The following is a 21778-nucleotide window of genomic DNA, read 5'->3' as shown; positions in this document are numbered from 1 at the left end:
AAATGGTTGCCATCAATTTATATTAGGTGCCTTTAAGCACATTTTGTTGAAACTAAACGTGAAACTATTCAACTAAACGTGTTTATTTAAACACATCTAAAATATACAATTGATTGCAACCGCTTACCTTGAAATAAATGAATAAATTCATGCCTTTTTGTTGGTTTTTGATTTGCTTCTATTGTCCTCCTTTCTCAGCCGCTTTGGAAAAAGGATCTTGTAAACGAATAAATGCAATCAATGTCATTTTAAATAATGCATTTTAGCGCAAACCGAGAGTATTATTTTAAGATTGTTATTTACAATTAATTTAAATGCATTATAGCCTGGTATCAGTTTGAATTGTACTTCACCGTATTTGAGAATTTTACGATGTCTCTGGAGTTTTAGGATAAACTGATTTAACTTAATGGTTTTGGACCACGAAAGGGGAATGTAAAAGGCTAAAAAAAACGTTCATGAATGTTCATGTGAATGTGAAACGTTCAAAAATGTTCATGACCAGTTCAGTGAAGCTGGTCAGCAGTTCCTTGAAGAGCGATCTTCTGCTAAACATCACCTTTGTTATTCCAAAAAAGTTTGTCTGGTGGTGAACTATCGCTTTAAGGCTGGGTTTCTTGATTTGCTTGCTCGTTATGAAAGTGCTGCAGTCTTAACTCACACTGAAACACAGCAGAGGGAATATACAGGCCTCTTTAAAGGGATCCTGCAGCATCCCGACACAGCTTTACACTGATTTTCAGGAGGTAACAACTTTTACGCTTATGATCGCAACAAAATAACTTCCTAAAAGGAGGCATGAGGGGATAGATTACAGCTGTGGACAAGCACTCTTCTCAGAAGCCTTCCTTCTCATCCGTAGACATAAAGACAAAGACATAAAGAAACTAACCAGGGGTGTATTTCCCAAGACCATCCTTAGCTAACTATCATCGTTAGTTCCACTGAACTCTGTCGGTAATGACGGAACTTGAGACCATGCTTGCTTTTGGGAAACGCACCCCGGGATGAATTAAAATACAACCTCATAGAACGAGAAAATGAGAGAGGATGTTAATGTTATGTGTTATATGTATATATATATATATATACAGTATATACGTGTAATAAAGTCATCCTATAGAATGAACTACTTACCCCATGAGGCATTACAAATGAAACAATCAAAGCAGTAATGGCTTTAATAATGGCTTTTTCTAATAAAAAAAAAAATCTTTAAAATAATTAAAGAGAGCATGTTTCCTTTTGTACCCTCAGATTCCTGATATTCAAACAGCTGTATCTCAACTCAATACTGCCATATCCTAACAAACCATAGATCATTGGAAAGTGTGTTTATTCAGTTAAGTTATTCAGAAAAATGACACTTATGGCTGGATCTGTGGTCCAAGGTCATGTACATATTTTTACTTTTATCTCTTTTTAAGTAGGTCAAAAGAAGCACTCTGTTGTGTGTATGTATGTATAAGATATATATATATATATATATATATATATATATATATATATATATATATATATATATATATATATATAAAAGTAAGTGTCCTATTTAGCACAAGTCTAGAGTTTTTGTAATTGTATGAAAATAGCAATGCGACGATTTTCAGATTATTTCCCATTTCGTGACACTTGAAAAGAACAGCATCATTCGGGCTTGGACCGCTGTAAACACCGCAGTGCAATAAAAAATGAGACGGAGCCCTACAGGGTTGATTTATTACACAAAAGACAAATCAGTCTTATTCTCTCCCAGACTCAAATACAGAGACATACTGTATTTTACAAATGACAAATGAGAAATGGCTTCTAATTGAACTTCCAATAATTGTAATACATTATGTATGTGGCGGCCTCGGCGTGAGCGATGAGACGCAAATATTATCCATTATTTATGAGGTAAATTTCGGAAGTATTATGCTGTACTCATCAGTGTTTTATGCATCTGAGTTCATCTCTATTCGTTATCTCGCTGATGGAAGAGACCGAGAGCTCACGGCGAGATTGCTGGCATGACCGAGTCAATAAAGATGCAGAATCTATTACAAAGAATATGATACGGCAGTATAATATATTTTTAACTTATATATTTGTATATTTCTCAAAAAAGTCACCCAAAGATATGTTGTACGGTTGAAAAGCCAGGAGCTCAGTTTTAAGAAGAGCGGCTTAAACTGACCTGTGCTGTCTAAAGGAAAGTCCCATGTGCTGTTTCATCTGCTGCAGGCCGTGGTAGTCTGTATAGATCAGGTCAAAGGGCAACGGGCCAATCAGAGGACAGCTTCCTCTTCCTGGAGGTACGCCAAGTGACCTAAACGTGAAGAGAGAACAAGCCTTTACACACTAAAGCAGTTTCGTCTGAACATTTAGGAGCGCTAATCAAAATCAGCATGGCGAGAACATTTCGTTCTTTGCTTATTTGTGTTTTTAACCCTTTCGTAACATGACATGCAAGATGGCGGTGTCTTCAGAAACCTTGCAGTGTGCTTAATTGTACTCAATGAAAACTTGTAGTGTACTAAAGTAAAGCTGTACTTTACAAGGTGGATAATTCACACAAATTCGCACGACCTCAATTGTACGAATCTATGCAATACGTTGCCAACATTTATGAATTTTTTTTCGAATGACCTACACCTAACCCCGCCCCTAAACCTTCCCGTCATTGTACGAATGAGGTCGAATTATGTTAAGACTACGTTGCCATGATTGGCTTTGTTATAAGGTCAAACTAAAACATATTTTCTTAAGGAATATTTGAAACCAGTATATTTTCATAATGTTTTAATAGCTTTAAAGCACACCAAAATAAAAGTACTCTTAAGCGGTAGTGTCTTATTTGATTTACATTTCACGTTAATGTCCTAAATGTATTAAATTGCCACTTCATCACATTTACAAATGTAAAATTGCGAAAATACAGAAATGCATGACAAGCTTGAATTAATCCCATCTTCCCACTATACTAAATGTAACTTGTTTAAATAAGTTTTAATAGAAATTTCATCACAATATCTTTTAATTTATATGTGTGTGTGTAAATATAATATATATAATATATATATATATATATATATACACACACACACACACACACACACACACACACACTCAGGAGCATATTTCAGACAAGAAAAGTAATTATGAAATTACATGAAAAAGTGCATTAAGAGAAAATGGCTGTAAAAACAACTGCAATTCAATATTAGTCAAACTCTTTTCTTTAACGCTCTTTTATCTAATTATAAAATTCATGAAATTTGGTGTCTGGAGAAAAAGTATATCGTTTTTCTTTAGCGCTAAATTATTTCTATAACAATTACTATTTTTAAAAGTGTTCAAAGTACCACAAGGGTCAGTTCTTCATTTATCCAAATAAAATAAAAACAAATAAAGTAATTTGGGAGAAACCAAGCATGAGACTTCAGAGCTAAATTTAGTGTGAATCATCATCATCATCGTCATCATCACACACACACACACACACACACACACACACACACACACTTGCACACAGCGGGTGACTGTGAGAAGAGCACCTCCTCTCTGCAGGAGATCATTTGTCAGTTGGGAGAGTTTCTCTGGGATTCTCCTCCAGGGATGCTTGAACTGCCAAATGCAAAGCCGCTGGTGTTTGCGAGCAGATGCTTCAGCAGAGAACGTGTAAACCACCAAAGACCTGCTGCTAAACTGGCTTCTGATATTTCATTACGAATTCTGGGCTGGTTTCAGCCACCCACATCTTTCATCTACAGAAAAATTGAAAAAGAGCAATAAACGCATCGCAATCTCACGCAGGTTGTGCTCCGTTAAAATTCATTTCCTAACATCGAAGGTTTTTGATCTTATTTCAATCCGAAATGTCAAAACGCGAGCGCCTTTAACCGTAACACCCGGGGTTTAATAGACAATACTGGAAAGACCTTTTTCCTTAACCAATGCTCAGTTCGTTTATGCAAATCCTCAGGCACAGGTAAAGGTTTTTTTATTCTAGTCTGCAAATCTTTGGTTCTATAAATGTCAGCTCTGTAAGTTAGGTGGTCTCTTGTATAAACCAGGTTACTGGGTCCAAAGCAACTCCTTCAAATTGGTTTGCAAAGGGGCTCAAATACATGTGTGCGGATGTAATATGTGTAGATGAATTTAGAAGATCCATGAACGCAGAAAATCCAAAAAACCGAAAAGCCTTCTTAAAATAATCCACGAGAATTGAATGGCTTAACGGTTCAAAGTCGTGCCAAGAGAGATGCTTTTTTTTGTGATGAAACGATTTAATTGTACCTTTTATCCAAAAAATGAATTCCTTTTTTTTGATGCCTCTGTGTTTTTTTGGGGATTTTTTTACGTTTGGGTTACCTGCACTAGAGATAGAAACCTCTCAGATACGTTCTGTGAATAAATGTTGAAAGAATTTCATTTTTGGGTGAACTGAAAAACATGGTCACGAAAGTCTACTTTCTTCGAAAACACTCAAGTGGCTTTTATTTCAATAATACGGCATGAACTAAAAGTACAGTTTTATATGCTTTTAAGATCTGAAGCACGCTGGAAGAGAATACTGAACGCTATTGATACGATAACGCTATCGGCACACGTTTTTCCACAAGTGTGGGACGCGTTAGCACTTACCCTGCGAATAAAACGTGATAAGGTGGATTTACCAGAGCTTTAATCGCGGTTTGAGTCATCGCTGTATATCTCGGGTCCTATTTACATCTGTGTTTAGCACTGACATGTGAATACCAGGCGTAACAACATCTCGCGTGTGTTCTGGATATCTTCAGAGCTGGCTACGGCATAGAAGAGATCAAAGAGCAGTGCAGACACACATTAACAAGACATACTGCAGAAACAAAGAGCGCAACAGCTATACGGCACACCAGTGACCACCCACTTTCTCAGCGGCCTCGCTCCTCGAACCATCTTTCACATTCACATCGAGTTCTATAGGCGTACAAAAATAGACAAGCTTCCAGATGAAGCGTTCATGGGAGTGCTTTTCCACCATTGAATGATAATAATAAATAAAAGGTAAGTGCAACTTTTTATCTCACAAATTCTATACTGTAAAAAACATTTAAGGTTACAGTAACAGATTGCAGTTACGTTAATTTTGTATTTAAATATCACAACGCTGCTACACGTCACTAGTTGCTACCCGATACTTATACAGTATGTTTCGCAAAATACTTGCATGAAGTGTCAAAATATGCAACTAGTAGTTTGAGATCCGTCAGTCAAAACGCTTCGTGGCCGCTGCGATGTCATCGATGTTTCCATGGGAACAGCAACTTTTGAAACTCTCTAAACTCTGCTGCTCTAATAAGATTATATCAGTACAGTTAATTATGCCATCGGTAATTTCCCGTATGAGTAGCTTGTAGCTTTGCGAGACGCAGTTCCTCAAACTTTTGCCAATTAAACCCTAAAGTCTTCCAACTTCCAACAAAATCTATTACAAGTAGTTGCATTGTCACAAGTAAAATACGTAATATAACTAGCTTAATGCACTCTGTTACTGTTTCCTCACAGTAACTAGAGCGCATCCAAACAGCGGAGAGCCAAAGCTGTGAAGTTTGCAAATGCAGTTTTGTGATTATCTATCTAAAGCAATATTGGCTTTCCTGTTCACGATAGAATAGCTAAAGCTGAATCATCCGCCAGCTCTGCTTTAGCATTAGTCAAATACTATGAGCACACCAGAGCATCTCTTTGGTTTCTGCTGCTTACAGACTGCCAGAAAAAGAAAGCCAGTGGATCCTCGAATGCGCAGCTCAAAGCATATGGGATACTGTTGCAGTATTTCGTTGTGAGGTTTAACCTACTTTGTGCAGATCAAATGACCCTAAGAGGATACGAAAGCTGAAATCGGCTCCTTCGTAGGGACCAGCCAACGGCCCCCGTGAGGGAATAAGATTAATAAACATACTAAATAATTAAAAATGCAAATACCGCTCCTGCGAGGATTAAGTTCAGGGGATAGAAAACATCATTAGCTCAGTAGTGTTTGTGTACAGGTTCAACCTAAATAATCTAGCATCCGATCTAAAACAGCTTCCTGCTTTGTTTTCGTATATTAAATATCAATTTGAGCACGCATGCGATATTTACCATTGAAATATACACTGCATATGTAAACAATCCGTTCACGTAATCAAAGACCCTCAATGTGTGGTTTGACAGATGAAAAACGTATCACTTACTCCCGTGCATGATTTTTAACCATTTTGATACTTTTATTACATTACGAGCTCCATATGTATGGCTTTTCTCACATTGTAAACTTGCTCTGTAGCCCACCTGGTACTGAGCCCTCCTGAGAATCTAAAAGCTAAAATTGCACTGGTGCTTCAAAGTTTTTATTTTTTTTGCTTTTGTTAAACACTATCAGTTCTAGGGTCAGGTTTACTTCACGTGCGACATAGCAATAATAACGTAATAAAACGTTGCCAGATCCATTCATCTGTTTTCGCTAAAACCGAACGAGGCCCTCAAAAGCATCACAAACACGGCGAGAAGCTATATAATATCATTTTGCAGCCATGCTTTTTCCTTGTGGGTCGAGGTATCTCTCCCCCAGTATTTTATGAAAAGTCTTGTTTGTATTTGGTAGCAGCTGGAGTGTTTCTGAGGCCAAAAAATAAAATCGTCCCCACTTAAGGCTGTCACGGTTTCTGTGCTTTCTTTGCAAACCGAGCGAACTAAAACTCCCTCCCTTTCTAAAAAGAGAAATGACTGTGAGCCAAGTGTGAGCTGTGTTTCCACAGGTCACTGGAGCTCAGCAAATGTGACAATTGACAGACACGCAAGCAGTCACAGCGAGCAGCGCACAGAAATACAACACAAAACATCACATTTATGCTCCATTTACAACTAACGTCCGAAGATGACATCTACACCTCGGTAGAAAACGCCGAATGCCTAACATAAACCCAAAGGAATGAAAAATCACAAACGCCATCTTTCAAAATAGAAAAAAGATAGAGAGCAAATGGAGATGTTTGCCTAAAGTCAACATGAATCTCCATAGTTTTTCCGAGCGACAGAAAAACGGACCCAGTAAAAATACATACCGCTTTTTATTTTAATGTAAATTTTAAAGCATATAAGAAGACATATACGGCAGACATTTAATAATCATTAAATCTGAATTGCACAATCCGTTAAGCTTGTTAAAGCGTATGTGTATTGTATAACAACAACTGATAACGATTAAGTATTTTTGTTTCATAGTGTGATACTTAGTTCGTAACATCGAAGTTCCGTGACACATCGAGTCTCACGAGCTATGAAACACACACATAGCAATATAACCAGACTTTACAGAGCAAATGTCCTCGCACGGCTAAAATCAGATACACCCCACTGTTCTGTTTCCTTGTGATACATTTATTTTGCTGCAGTATTTTATTTCAAAGAAGAACGGCTGTCTTGTAAAACACTAGCTAAATAATAAAATCGATAAGACAGTTGTTGTACAGACTAACAGGGCCATTACGAAAGCTGTGGTTATAAAACATAGTTTGTGCTTTAAAATTTGATAGGATAAGATACATTTGAAAATAGTGGGAAAAAACGGCATTTGTGACGCTATTTATTTCTTATAATTGATTTTACAAATTGGATCAATGCAGATAGAGCCATGCAGGTTAGGTCAGATTCGTGTTGAAAAGCTTAAATACTTACTCTGTTAATTAATAAATTACTTTGTACACGTAATGTAAAGGCAGACATTATCTTATTAAGAGTTTGCTGATGCTATTCAGTCAATCTGTCATTTTATTCCAGCTGTTTCCCCTGCAACCGAAGGAGGTTTACTATAAGCTTTCCTTCAAAAAATTATTATTATTATTATTATCAGTAAGGTAGTTGTTATGTTTGATGTATGAGGGATTTATATGATTTAGGAATCTAAAATATGGTCATGCAAAATAAAGCGTCCCGCACCCTGGGAAGATTATCATGTGTAAAATCGCCAGTGTTTTTCGATTTTTTCGAATTTCGAGAGAATGTGCAAATTCACTCCTTGACGTTAGATGCTGCTTATTGGAAAACAGATATACCTCGGTACACAGATATACCTCTCTTGTCACACAGAAGAAGAAGAAGAGCCGGCATTTATGTGCAAAACCGTTTTGCATGTGAGCGCCACAAGTCTGTAACTTCAGCAGCTCCAGGCACGTGAACAAAAGCGATTATTTTATTAGACGGACAGTTTTAATCGCACGTCAAACCTCCCGTGATGCTGTTTTGCAAGTCAATGTTTAGTCACGATCAAAGCGCCAATAATTTCCCAGCTTTAACAAGCTTTAAGGCATTGAGATCCTATGCTGTTTATAAAAACTAATAAACAGCCAATATGTTAATATGCCAGCTAATAAGCAACTAGTTAATAGCGAGAATAGGTTCTTAATGTTAAATTTCAACTAGTTTTCAAATCAAAAATATTGATTCACTCAGAAAATGTTGTGACTTTAGATAAAAAATAAATAAATGTTACTTTTCTTATAATAATTGACTTTGTTGATTTGAAATGTTTTGGGTTTTTTTCTACGAAGGTTCAACTTAACTAACGTGTTGTCTAAACACAAACCATTTATGTTAAGAACAAAAATTCTTACATCCAGAGGGTGGCAGTATAGTGTGACGCCAACTGCCATGAAACCCCGAAGAAGAGCAAGACGTGTCGGGCTACACATACGCAAAGATATCTGACCCCCTGCAAAGTTTTTCTTCGATTGATTTTTGACCAAGGGAAGTCTTACCTTTTCAACGGCTGGTAAAGATAGGAGAATATTTGTTTTAGTATCAATCTTTTTTATAATGAGAGATATGTTCTTTATTTTTGGCCTGCTTTAGTTTTAGAGAGTTCTAGCGTCTTAAACATGCTGACATTAGCATGTTAGCTTAGCTGCGTGGCGCAGGTTGGTCTGCTGCATACGTCCAATGTTCGAGCGAATAGAAAAGTAATAAGATTAAAGTTTTTCGTTGCTGCGATGAATTTCCGTTAACTGGAGCGAGTCTATGACCATCAATTGCAGGGTCTGTCCTTAATGTCTTACATTAACTTTTCATAATTTTAAGGCTGTAAGTAAGATTACATTTCTGAAATAGTATAATAAATATCTTAATTTTAATTTGAAGTGTATTCAGCCTGCTGAGGGGGATTAAAGCTGATTAAAAGCACATTCTTCTCTCTACTCTAAGGGTTCTTTTAATCCACTACAGGTTTTCCATTCCTGTTGCTGGTTGCTTACTCCGTTTCAAAAGTTATACTACCACAGCATTTCTCAGCCCTGGTCCTGAATGCCCCCAACGCTACACTCTTCACGTCCTGGAGTTTCTTCTAATGAGCTCATGAGTTGAATCAGGTGTGTTTGATTAGGGAGACACACAAAAGTCAGTTTGCTGTGATACATAAATCTGCCTCTTAAATCCCACGAAACCCTCTCATGTATGTTCAAAGATTGCTCGTTTACGACTAACATTTATGGGACACTTCAATCGCATAAAAATAGAAAGCATCTTGCTTATTCTTATAGAGATTTTAAACTTGAAATAGTTACAGTAAGAGACAGTCCTGAAAGCTTTCCTTATGAGAATGTAGAAAGTGCAGAATTGGAAGAAGTGCTCTCCACTTTTCAGACAGAAGAAAGAGATGAGAAGACAATAGAGGAGAAATTAGCAGCAGTGCTGCTTGAGCTTCAAAACATACTTCATGTTCTCAGCAGTGCCGTCGACGAGTTCAGCTTCTCTGCTTGCATTACATTCCATAGCTTCAGATTTTTATACCAATCTTAATCTTAATGAGGCAGAAATTGCGGAACTGGCCTCTGCAGCATGTCTCTAACCCCTTGACAAAATCTGTAGGAGATCAGGGATCACTTAGTTGTGCTTTTAAGCAGAAAAAAATACTTCAAAGACAAGTTCCAAGAAGTTGAAGCAGTGAAGCATGTTTTGAATAAGGACAGCAAACATACTTATATGTACCATTACTGTGGACGCTGCAGCATCTCATTAGCAAAGAAGGTATCATTGATGCACTAGTAAACTGTAGTGCTGTAGTGAAAAAAAAAATGTTAATGGCACAGTACAGTCTGTAGTTGCAGACAGTTTGGGTGCCCATGAGCTTGCAGGCTTTGTAGAGAATTTTTCTGGACGGGCATTTCAAGTCTTCATATTGTGCCACAGTCATTTAAAAGCAAAAATACAATTAGTGGCAATGCTGATGAAAATTAGAATCTCTTAAGGTTGTTGCCTTCCATGATTGGAAATCTTATACCTGGAGGGAAATTAATCTGGGAGATTATCTTGGATTTAAAAGAGATAGTGGAACTTGCTGATGTCCAGGTACATACAGAAGAATCCATTGAATATCTTCCATAAAATAATTGATCACAGGCAAAATTGCCTGTGTTGCTTTAACTATGGCAAAGAAACATCAGTTGATAATTGCCACTTACACTCATTGACTCCACATAAACCTGACTTTGAAGTTTTAGGTGCATCAGGAGTTCCTCTTGATGTGCTAAAAGATGAGGAGTCATTGCTTATCCAGCAGATGTTCCCAAACATAAAAGTGTAGATTGCAAATGGATCTGTGAATGATAGTCATCTGATGGTCTGCCTAAATTTGGAAGGTTAATTAGGATGTATGTACTTAAGGATACAGTAAATTTCATAGTCAAGTAGTTATCAGCTTGAATTAGGGAGCATTACTTGGCCTTTGAACTGCAACCATGTCTAACTGGTAAAAATGTTCACATGAGAAGTATCCACTACAAAGCTACTTCGTTGGGCCACTCCGACTCGTTACATTTAAAAGATATCCTTATATCGTTGTTAAAAAACTTTGTTTCTAACCCTTATAAATGTACATTTATCACTCGCTTGAGCACATAACACTCACTTGTGTATACGTATCTGTATAATGACTTGTTTCAGTGTATGCATGAACGTCTTGTCACTGAACCTGAAAGTCTATCATAGTAAACTGTAGTAGCAATAAGTTGGTGATGTTTGGTCACAGTTCAGTTTTGTTGATTATTTCGTCTGAAATTTGGAAAAAGGGGCAAATGGTATTTGAAACATTGGACACTACTTGACCAGAGTATATGCACAAGATAACACATGTAATGTCTTTAATACATCTCAAATAGCAAATAGCAACAAATTTAAAATTCAAAGTCTCACTCAAGCATCATGGTAAAGCAGTTGTATTGAATTGCTTTAATTACAGTGGTCTGAAGCAAACCATATAACGTGGAGATGCAACTTCAAAGTGCAAACCAGGCCTTCGTGTCAAGCAGAGCTCTCCTAAACCCCCGCCACAAACTGAAGTCAGACATATTGGAAAGTCTGGCTGAGCAAATAATTAAGTTCAAGGAGTATCCTTCAAATTTGGAAATAGAATCTGTTGCTGAGGCTTTAATCAAAGCTCACCCATGTTTGAGGGAACAAGGATCTTCTAGGGGTTACTATGAATGGAAAATTAACCTTAAGTACAAGATGGATAACTATAGGACAAAGCTAAGAAACTTGGGTTGCTTAGAGATGAGCATTGATTCCCTCAAGAACAAACCTGCAGATAAATGCAAGCCAGAAAAAAAAGGCACAAGTAAATTTCGCTGTTGTCCGAGGTAAAAAAAGACACAACAGTGCAGTTATCAAGGAGAAGGTGGCCTTTGCGTATAGGAGACAGGGGGTAGTCAGAGACAAAAAAAATTATTGCAGAGTTCAGATGGCAAGGACTGTTCACTGTGCCTGAGGTAAACTGCTTCTTAAAACATCCATAATCAATGTTTTGGTCTATTTTCTAAAACAGAATTTGATAAACAACTGTTGAATTGAACCTGTTGTTAATTCAATCAATCAATCAATCAATCAATCATTTGTATTTATATAGCGCTTTTAACAACACAGGTTGCATCAAAGCACTGTAATTCAACCTAACTAGTAAAAATTAAAGTTAGCAAAATGATTTTAATTGGATTACTTGAGCCTGAATTGAATTGAGTGTCGTTAAGCCATATAACATAACTGACTTTAGTTAAAATCAAACGTCTCTCATTGAATTAGTGAATATAGTTGGCTTGAGTCAAGATTTTTATTTCTCCCTAAAACAGCCCCATTCAGCCCCAATAGTTAGCCTCACAAAAGAAAGTGAAGTCAGGAAAGAGAAAAGATCCTGCAGCATACGAGCACAGACGAGACTTGTACTTCAGTGACATTCAGACATTTTTTAATTGTGAGTTAATTGCCCAAAAAATTCAATCAGAGAACTCGCTTTTGCTATGGAAATGAAATCATGGCAAAACAGCTGAGCAGTGACTGTCCACTTCTACGAAGCAATGAACATTAATCAAGCTGGTCTCCCTGCACACACTCAAGCTATTCTGGCATTTGTGTACATTTGAATAATTGGCAATATACTTGGAGATTATTCTTCAAAAATGCTCATTCAACCTTGTAAGCATGACAGCTGCCTTCCCTCGAATCCTATAAGTTACATGTTCTACCAATCAGTTTGAAACGAAACTGCTCTCATCCTGCTCTCGAATGCGCAAAACGCATCAAGTGGTCAGTGGAGGGACTGTGGATGGCCTGTGGATGAGACTATTGGATTAATAAATTCCCAAACTCCTTTCTGTCTCGCAGTCTATTAACCACTGTGAGCAAGCACTTTTGATACCTCTTAAATTAGCCCACATCTAAGCATCTCTGCCGGTCGCCACCACTGTTTGGGTTCGGCTGCTTTAGAAGTGGACCGATTAAAAATTAAAATGCCCACATTTCTTTTCATTCATTTCAAGCCTCGCTGCTTCAAAACGGTTCGTCCGCTGCCAGCATTTCCCCAATTATAAATAAACTCGACTCTAAAGCTGTCGCCACTCCTAACTCTTAAATTACGTGGAAACAAAACCCACACTCTTTATTTCTTTCAGGATCGTCTCTTTTTTTTCCAAAAATACAAAGGTAAACACCCCTGGTGCTATTCACGTTCTCTCCGAAAAAAAACCCTACCAAAAAAACATAGCCTCATTTCCTATACCACAGTATGTGATTTTTCTGAGCACAATCACAGCAGGACGGGTCTTTATTATGTCTGAAATGTGTTTTTGTAACAAATGCAACAGATTACTCAGATTAGAAGGCGGAGCATTTATGAATAGACGAACAATTGTGACGGGCTGAAAATCAAGAGAAGTGGTAGTGTATCACACAGTGAGAATGAATACGCTGTAATGGAAGAGCACAAGTCTGTATTTAGCAGACTGCAGTTTCATTAACTTAACACTGCTAGGGGCTTTAATTAGATGTATGCAAATTCCAGTACGAACGCGTGGAGCAATCAAAGGGTTTAAATTTGTATTTGTATTTATGTAGCATAGGGTGTGAGCAGTGGTAAAAATTAATACCGTGAGCGCACACACACACACACAGAAAAGTAAGGAATTTAATGATTCTGGTTGTGATTACAAGTCCACTTAATTCCAGTCCTGTAACACTTTTTATTCTTTATATTTTGAGGAAGGAACACTGAAGGAATATTTATTTATTTATTTGGCATTATCTTGTTAAATTGCATTTTAGACTTCGGCATAATAAGAAGTTATTTTTTGTTTGTTTATTTGTTTTAAGTTATGATCCAATTATTAAAAAAACAGCATCAAGATTGTACTGCAACTGAATCGCTCTGATCCTGAAATAACTATGTATTATTTAATTTACATATGTGTCAGAAGTATACGACAAACTGCACTGCAATTATTTCTTTCTTGCATAAGTATTGCTTTTATCTCATAATTAATTGCTCTGAATTATTATGTCGAGCTGACACGAGGTTATTTCTTGTTTACATATAGGCAGAACAACCTTGCCTCAAACCAATACTCCCGTTGAGGTCGTTTGTCCAAATCCCTGAAATACGACCCATCAGAGAACATTCTACAATTGCACCCCTGTAAAACGTAATCATGTAATCATGTGTTCAATCCCAGAGAACACGTGCTTATAAAATATACAGTATATGCATTATTTTGCATGATTTTTGTAAGGGGTGGGATTAGGAGTTGGTTAGGTGTGGTCAATTTGTACGAATCGCGCCTAGTAAAATATGTATGAATTACAATGACATGGGTGTAAAAAGTCTACACATTGCATTTAAAGAAACGCATTTGATATGACAGTCATATGCCATTTCATGACGACAGATGCAACACGACACTGTCATTATTTTTACACCCGCTCAAATGTAAATAAATAGGACATATTAAAATATCATTGATATTTCATCTATCACTATTTGCAAAATGCTATTTGTTTCTTTTTATTATTTATATCCAAACATAATTAATTTGCCTCATGCATTACTTTTCAGTCATTTCAAAGTGTGTGAGTGTGTGTGGTTCAGTTATACACTACACTATGGGGACAAAATGTCCCCACAAACATAGTTATGTCCAAAATCCTTGTCCTTTTGAAAGGTTTTTGAAAATCAAAAAATTCTGAAAGTTGTGTTTGGGGTAGGTTTAGGAAAAGGGACAGAATATAAAGTTTGCACATTGTAAAACCCATTTCGTCTATGTAATGTCCCCAAAAAACATGGAGATCCAATAAGCGCGCGTGTTATTGCATTACAAAGAATCCACAGTATGTGTTAAAAATATTCACCTGCTTAAAAGACTTGTGTCTCCAGCCACAGATTCGATATCAGCTCCTAGGGAGTACTGCAGGGTTCTGTGTTAGGCCCTTTAATCTTTTTTTTTCAGAGTCGCACTGGAAGAAAGACCGTCCAATCTGGATGCAGACACACATTTCCAGGGAGGAGATCATGTTCTGAGTATACACTGCTGAGTACACAGCTCTCGCACACAGTTCCAATTCAATAGAGCCACACTAATCTCTCTCCTGATATGAAAGAAAGCCTGAGGATAGATTCTATAGCGAACGTACCACTTCATTTTGACCCTGGGTCTATAAATATAGCCAAAGACTTCCATTCTTGTCAGACGTTAGGGCTTCACATGGGACCACTGGGGTTCAGATTGAAAAACGGCAGGAAAGTAATGAAGCACTCCGTGTGACCAGCGATTTGTGTCATATGGAAGAGATTTGTCTGTTAGTGTCGGCTCACTGCACTCAAATGAATCAGACACCTAGAGACGCGAGACGGGCACAGACAGAAATCCCAATCGCTACTCACTTATTCTCTCTCTTTAGAAAAAAATCTCTTAGCAAATGAATGCCGCATTAGAAATAAGCCCCCAAAGACACACATTTGCTTTACAGAGTGAATGTAAACCATTGTAATCTTATAACAATTTTAATCCTTTTACAATTCGTAATATTTGTTTGGCTTTAAAAGTTATCGAGCAGTTTCCTAAAGCACTGAAGTGTGCGGTTCACTACGGAATAAAAGCCCTGGGATTTAGATTAACTGACCCTGTTGTGTTTAAGACTATCAGGTTGACACAATCTTGATAAGAGACCATGCTTTATTCTCAAGATGCCGGGTTTGCTTGCTATCTCCAGTAGAACGTGAAATGCTATTGCACTTCTTTTCGACCACAGCGAGCCCCATGTTCCAGTAAATGAATCAATTTAATGTAAAACGGTCATAAATATTCATCCCCTTACTCGCTCGCCACCAGGGGGCCCTTTCAATATGATTCCACCTCAAGCAATGGTTACAAGCTCAGGAAAGATAAAGATCGCTTCCCGGGTTTTGATAATCCGCATTTCCACTTCCATTTACACACAGTTTCAAGTGGAAAGATCTTTTAAATCGCAGTTTATCCATTAAGAGTTGACGCTACATTCAATCGCCATGGATTCCGATGTATAATTCTACATAATCCTACTTTTTATGGACTGGGAAATGTCCAGTATGTTTGGCAATATGATTTAGAAATGTCATTTACCAGAAATGTCTCGTTTAAGCTCCTGTGCGTATTGCAGGTTAATACTCAACCCGATTTTTAACAAATACGGATAACCAAACCCCTCAACTGAACTGATCGCACTCTGATTATCTTCTTTTCAGTAATTCAGTAACCTCGCTCACTTTGATTGGTTCAATGAACAAGCAAACTGATTTATTTTATTCCAATTAGCCGAAGATCAGAGTACATATCAGGAGCTATTGGCACAAAAATAAGAACATTTTCCACGAAGCCAGTCGTATTTAAATCGTATTGCACATTAGTGCATTAAATATTTTATGCCTCCAAAGTCTGCAAAAACCTCTAAAGGGGTCAATTCTTGAGAAAACGTTTCCGTTTGATGAACTGAAAAGCCAACCGATCTCAATCAGCGTTATAATCTAAAAAAAAAAAACACGTAAATAAAACCAACTTTAACAAAACCCTGTTTCTGACCGTGTGTGTAGCACCTTCCACTCTGCATAGGATTCCACTGTTAAGAAAAACAACATTTACGAACTGTTTTTAAAGAACACGAACAACAAACCTCTACAAAATGTGCATGACACGACCCCTTTGGAGCACTTTGTTGTGATGTGAATCAGGCCTGTAAGCGGGAAAGCAATAAGACCGTTCTAGCAATAACTGACATCTCCGGCGCCTCGTATGCGTCGTCGGCAGCACATGTGAACCGTTGGTTTGCTGAATGTTTTACCGAATAGCTTCAGTAATGGAAATCCATTATTCGTACCTCGGGGTACAAATTTGTCTTCCAAGTATTGTAATACGTTGTTATTCTTTTTTTGGTACGACGGCGTTCGTTCGCTTACAGGCAGCCGATAATTTAACGACATGCTTTGTGTCCATAAAAGGTCTCATGTGTGTTAGCGAGATTCTGAAGCGTTATCTTGATTAGGAACCTGACGCTGCTTTCAAACGCAGCGCTGTGGCTGCTCGAGATAGAGCTTCAAAGCAGCCGAACAACAATACAGAGAAACGGTAAGAGAGTAAGTGCCCCGTGGCAATAAAGAAAAAAAAAAGTGCATTCAGGGGTTAGAGAGTGAGTTTAAAGAAAAACTGAAGGGATGATCTGTGAAACACAGTCTGATACAGTACCTTGATACTGACTAGGGTAAAATAATGAGGGCCCTGAACATTACGACTGCATGAGGTATAAACACAAACCATGGAGAAAGTCGTGCCTTATGTTCTGATCATAACATATAAAAGAGCGGCGACGGTCAGGGATTTCTTTGATACATACAGCATGTAGTGAATTAGGAAAATCCTGTTTATATCAAGGGTACTGTTGTTCAGAAATGAAAATATTTTTTTTCTTTCTACATCAGCACAGGAATAGCTGTCTTTGTTGCTCCTTTTTTCGTGCAATGACAACGAAAATGGAGATTGGGGATATCAAGCTGTGAAAAAAATACCTTAAATGATCATAAAACAACGGTCAAAGCATGGGCTTTATTCTAAACGCAACAACTTTGTGTGGGAAAATAAAATAAGACGGAATAAAAATGATTAAAAATAACTATAAATAATTAAATATTTCAAAGCAATACAAATATAGACCAATAAATAAATTAATAAATATAAAAAAACATGTAAATAATATATTTTAAAAATGTATACATTTTAATTGCACATTCAATTCACCAAAAACATTAAATTGCGTCCTTTAAAGATACTTATTTTTTAAATTACAGTTTATAATAAGAAATATAAGAAGATTTGCATATTACAATGACTTCTGAAGGATCATGTAACACTGAAGACTAATAATGATGCTGAAAATGCATTAAAATTAAAAACAGTTATATGAAATTATAATAATATTTCACAATGTTTTTGTACCAAATAAAAGCAGGCTTGTTGATCATAAATATTATTTCAATTGTATTTATTATGATATATATATATATATATATATATATATATATATATATATATATATATATATATATATATATATATATATATATTTCAGGTTGTTGAAAAATGCTTATCTGACGTGTATTTTTTTCATTTGGTCCCAGAAGAAAGAAAGTCATGCAGGTTCAGAACGAGATGAGGGTGAGCAAATGATGACTGAATTTTTATCTCTGGCTGAACTATTCCTTTAAATTATGCACATCATTAACATTCCTCAGAGTGAAAGACAGTGGTGATTTGAGAAGTGAGCCGATGATGCCGCAGTGCTGCGCTGCAGACATATGCTCCTCTAATTCAAAGTGCACTGAATGACAGTTTTTAAACCCGCTGTCCCCTCGCAGCAGGAGAGACCCCATTTTTTTCCCTTCACCGGCTCATTTTCCTTTGAGTGTGACAGGAGTATGGGTTGCTAACAGGGAGAGACATCAGCTAGACACCGCTAACGACAGAATGAAATGTAACAGACGATATTAACACTGCATTAATCTTAATTTTGTTTCTCTCTAGCTTACACTGATGCTGAATAATTACCAGTCTGTTGTACAGGAGATCCCTGATGGGACGTGACAGCTGTCTGTGTTTCTTTTCTCACCTCTGGCGTCTTGTAGCACACAGCTTTACAGCTTGTGTGACAAACTGTATCTGCTAGCTGTGTGTTGCTCTTCCTCTCACTGAACCTGTTCTCCACAAATGCCCGGGACTCCTAGTCATCCGCACAGTGATGGCTATAATATATTCCCATCAAATTCACAGCCATTGTATTCTTGGAGGTTAGCAAGAGGCTGTGCTGAATTGTTGTTATAGACTGATAGACTTTTATGCCTAATGCGCAAATTCTTGCTGCTAAGAATGCATTTATGTATGTATATGTGTGTGTGTGTACATTTACAAAATTTGTACTTAGCTATGATTAAAGTTGAAAATAAAATACTACAGTTTAACTATATCAATTAAAATAAATCTCTAGTGGACAATATGAGAACTATAAAGTCATAGACGGGAGCTCTGAGGTATAAGAGGGCAAAAAAAACAAGAAAAAGTTCTAGGTATTCCCTTTTGGGCAACAGTGGTTACATATGTAACCTGAGAAGTTCCTATTCTAGAGAACTGGAAGTGCTTCTTCTTGCAGACGCCGCTTCCCACCAAGGAAAGCTACAGACACATAACTTTACCTTTAGAAAGAGGCAAGCCACTGAAGCCTGAGGCTATCCATCTCTGAAAAAATGGGGAACGCAGCCAAACAGGAGGGTCATCCCACTAGAAGCTATACTCAACAGCATATGTTAGCCTGCAGGGTCCAGTGGGACCACCTTCTTAAAAAGACCCTGTAGGAAGGGTGGGGAACTACCTCAAGATTAATTGGTAAATGAGGTAGACCATCAACTTAAAGCCCTAACAGCTTAATAAGTGCTCAGGGGGTGGCCTCCTTAAAAAACCCTGATAAGGTGGTTAGTCCACTGCCCACATCACAAGGGAGACCAAATCAGTCAATGGTTCATCAACAAGTGAAACACATACGAATACGAGTCCAGCCTCAGAACACGATGTAAGAAGCGGTGTAAAAACACTCTTAAGGGGGTGAGAAAGCATCAAGAAGTGTTAGAATCACAGCGTGTTTCAGAATAGGAACGCTTTTCATCCAACACCTTCCTGAGATTCACTCTTTCTCTCTTAGCACTCGCCTCTGCGCCCTTCTCCTAAAGGGGGTGTGAGTGGCCAAGATACTTTTCTGATCCTGCCTATGATCCTCAGATCAAAATGGACCAGGCCCCTCAGAAGTTATAGGGAGACTCGGGACAGCAGAGAATGAGTTTGCTAAAGTCAATGGACTTCACCTCCCTGAACTTCTCGACCGCCAACTTAGTTGAGGTGCCGAAAAAACCCAGAAGGTGCCCTCAACATTTGCATAATGTGCATGCTAAAAAGATGCAGCCGAGCTAAATATGGCTCATCCCACAATCTCACAAAGTCCATGTGAAGGTCAGGAAGAAAGGGGAGGCAACTGGGAGTAGGAATGTCACGATTGGCCCAAAAGTGCTGACCAGACTAAACTGAACCTCAAGTACGCCTCAAGAACCTTTAGTTAACACACTTGATTCCAATAACAAGATTGTTAGAAGTGAGCTCCGTGCATGAACTGTGTTACGGTCAACATGGTCCCGACACCTCGCTCATTGCTTCCTACTCTCTAAAAAACAAAAAGGTTCTTCACTTCGAAACACCTAATACAATTTACATTTTAAATTCACGTCTCACACCCTACAATGCCCTTTGAACGGAACGAATACGTCGCTTCGAACTTGATATACGGCAGAATTTACTGATGTCCACTTCGCAGGGCACTTACAAAAACGATAATATTAATATATACACATGAATTAAATGTTTATTGTTAATAAACTCTGAGAACCAGGTAGCTATGGTCATGCAGCTTTGTTTACAGATTAAAACCGTGACCATGAGAAAAATATTTGGTTCCCTCAACACAGCATCTTGAGGCCACGACGGGCCAAAACGTAACTATCCCTTTACAGGTCGCATGAGCTCCTATTGGTAGTCGCCGCATGACCTCACTCCTAATTTGCATAAAGCTGCTTTGTCACTTTTCTAAACACGCCTACGTTGGATCACCAAAATTTTTAAATAAGTCAATTATTTCCACATCAGTTCATTTTCCCTGAATTCTTTCTTGTCTTCTGGGTTTGACATCACAGGAAGCGTATAGCGCGTACTTGTATATGTCAGCAGTGTCTTATAATTATTCATGAGGCTTTATTGCCTCATCCTACAGGAAGATTGTTTTATAATTATTCATAACTCCACGTGACCTTTTCCTCTGACAGGTACTTCAAATGCTTTACACCACGCATAGGCCGCAAGTGTTGGGTTTTCACGGTGAAAACAAAATAGTGCTCTCCCTTCAAGCAAACAGAGCGACAGGCTTTCAATCAACAACTGACACCTTTTGAAATGCTTGCGTAATAATAATTTATTATAGGAGAGTTTCTAGATTTATGGAGAGGTGGACTTCTGCTCGATTGAAACACGGCGCGATCCGACGTTGACGGACACGGCGTCGCAAACACTATCCATCCTCACTGTCAGCGTGCTCGCATATTAGCACCGTTATATCTGGGAATCATCGCGCAATGACAGTTATTTAACAATTCTCCATAAAAAAATGTTTTTTTATAAGCCATTAAAAATGCAAAAGCACATCTCTTCATATTCAGAAGCAGAGGACAAATGCAAACAGCTCTGGTTTTCATCTGTGCGTTAAATTAATGATACGAAAATAAACGTTTATGGGTCTAAAATGTAATGTAACATATTTTTGTAATTTTTGGGAAATAAAATATAACACATTGATGTTTTTTCATCCTTACCAGCATTAAAAAAAGTTGAAAAAATAAACCAAAAAAATACTAATTCTGTAATAGGACACGAATAAAGTGCGGAAATGTTCATATATATTTGTAAATGGTATATTTGCGCGCTTTATTGAAGCATGCATGTAAAAATTTGAACATAAAAAAAAAAACACGTAAAAGGAAACCGAAAAAAATTACTAAAATGGTTTGTTACTGTTTGCGACTGAAGCTGAAATGTAATTAATTTGATATTGTGAAATAAAATACAATTAAAATAGTTCAATTTTAAATAATGGAAATAAAAATAAAAAAAAATATTAAAATATATGCAGTAGCATAGCAATACTACAAATACTAATAGAAAATGATCAATGTCTGTAATACGCTGTGAGCTTACAAACAATATATATTTGTGCGTTCGCTGTGTAGAAATGTGACTCGAAGCATGCATTTGCACATTTTTAACTCTGTTAAAATGCAATAAAACAATAACGGAGGTTTAAAATAATAACCTGTCCTCCCTCCACTCCACAGCTTCAGGCA

At 37.4% G+C, this 21778-nt stretch overlaps 1 protein-coding gene across 1 annotated transcript in view; it reads right to left on the bottom strand.

Moving 5' to 3' along the window:
- LOC122334820 (alpha-1,6-mannosylglycoprotein 6-beta-N-acetylglucosaminyltransferase B) overlaps window positions 1-21778 on the bottom strand; it is a 78423-nt gene that overhangs the window by 16127 nt on the left and 40518 nt on the right. Inside the window, 1 exon segment of the mRNA XM_043232716.1 lies at window positions 2180-2311. Within this exon segment, the coding sequence (XP_043088651.1) occupies window positions 2180-2311 (132 nt within the window).

The sequence above is a fragment of the Puntigrus tetrazona genome, chromosome 3 (assembly GCF_018831695.1).
Source record: "Puntigrus tetrazona isolate hp1 chromosome 3, ASM1883169v1, whole genome shotgun sequence".
Classification (NCBI taxonomy): domain Eukaryota; kingdom Metazoa; phylum Chordata; class Actinopteri; order Cypriniformes; family Cyprinidae; genus Puntigrus; species Puntigrus tetrazona.
Note: the sequence above shows the minus strand (reverse complement) of the source record. Positions and strands in the feature narration are given on the sequence as shown.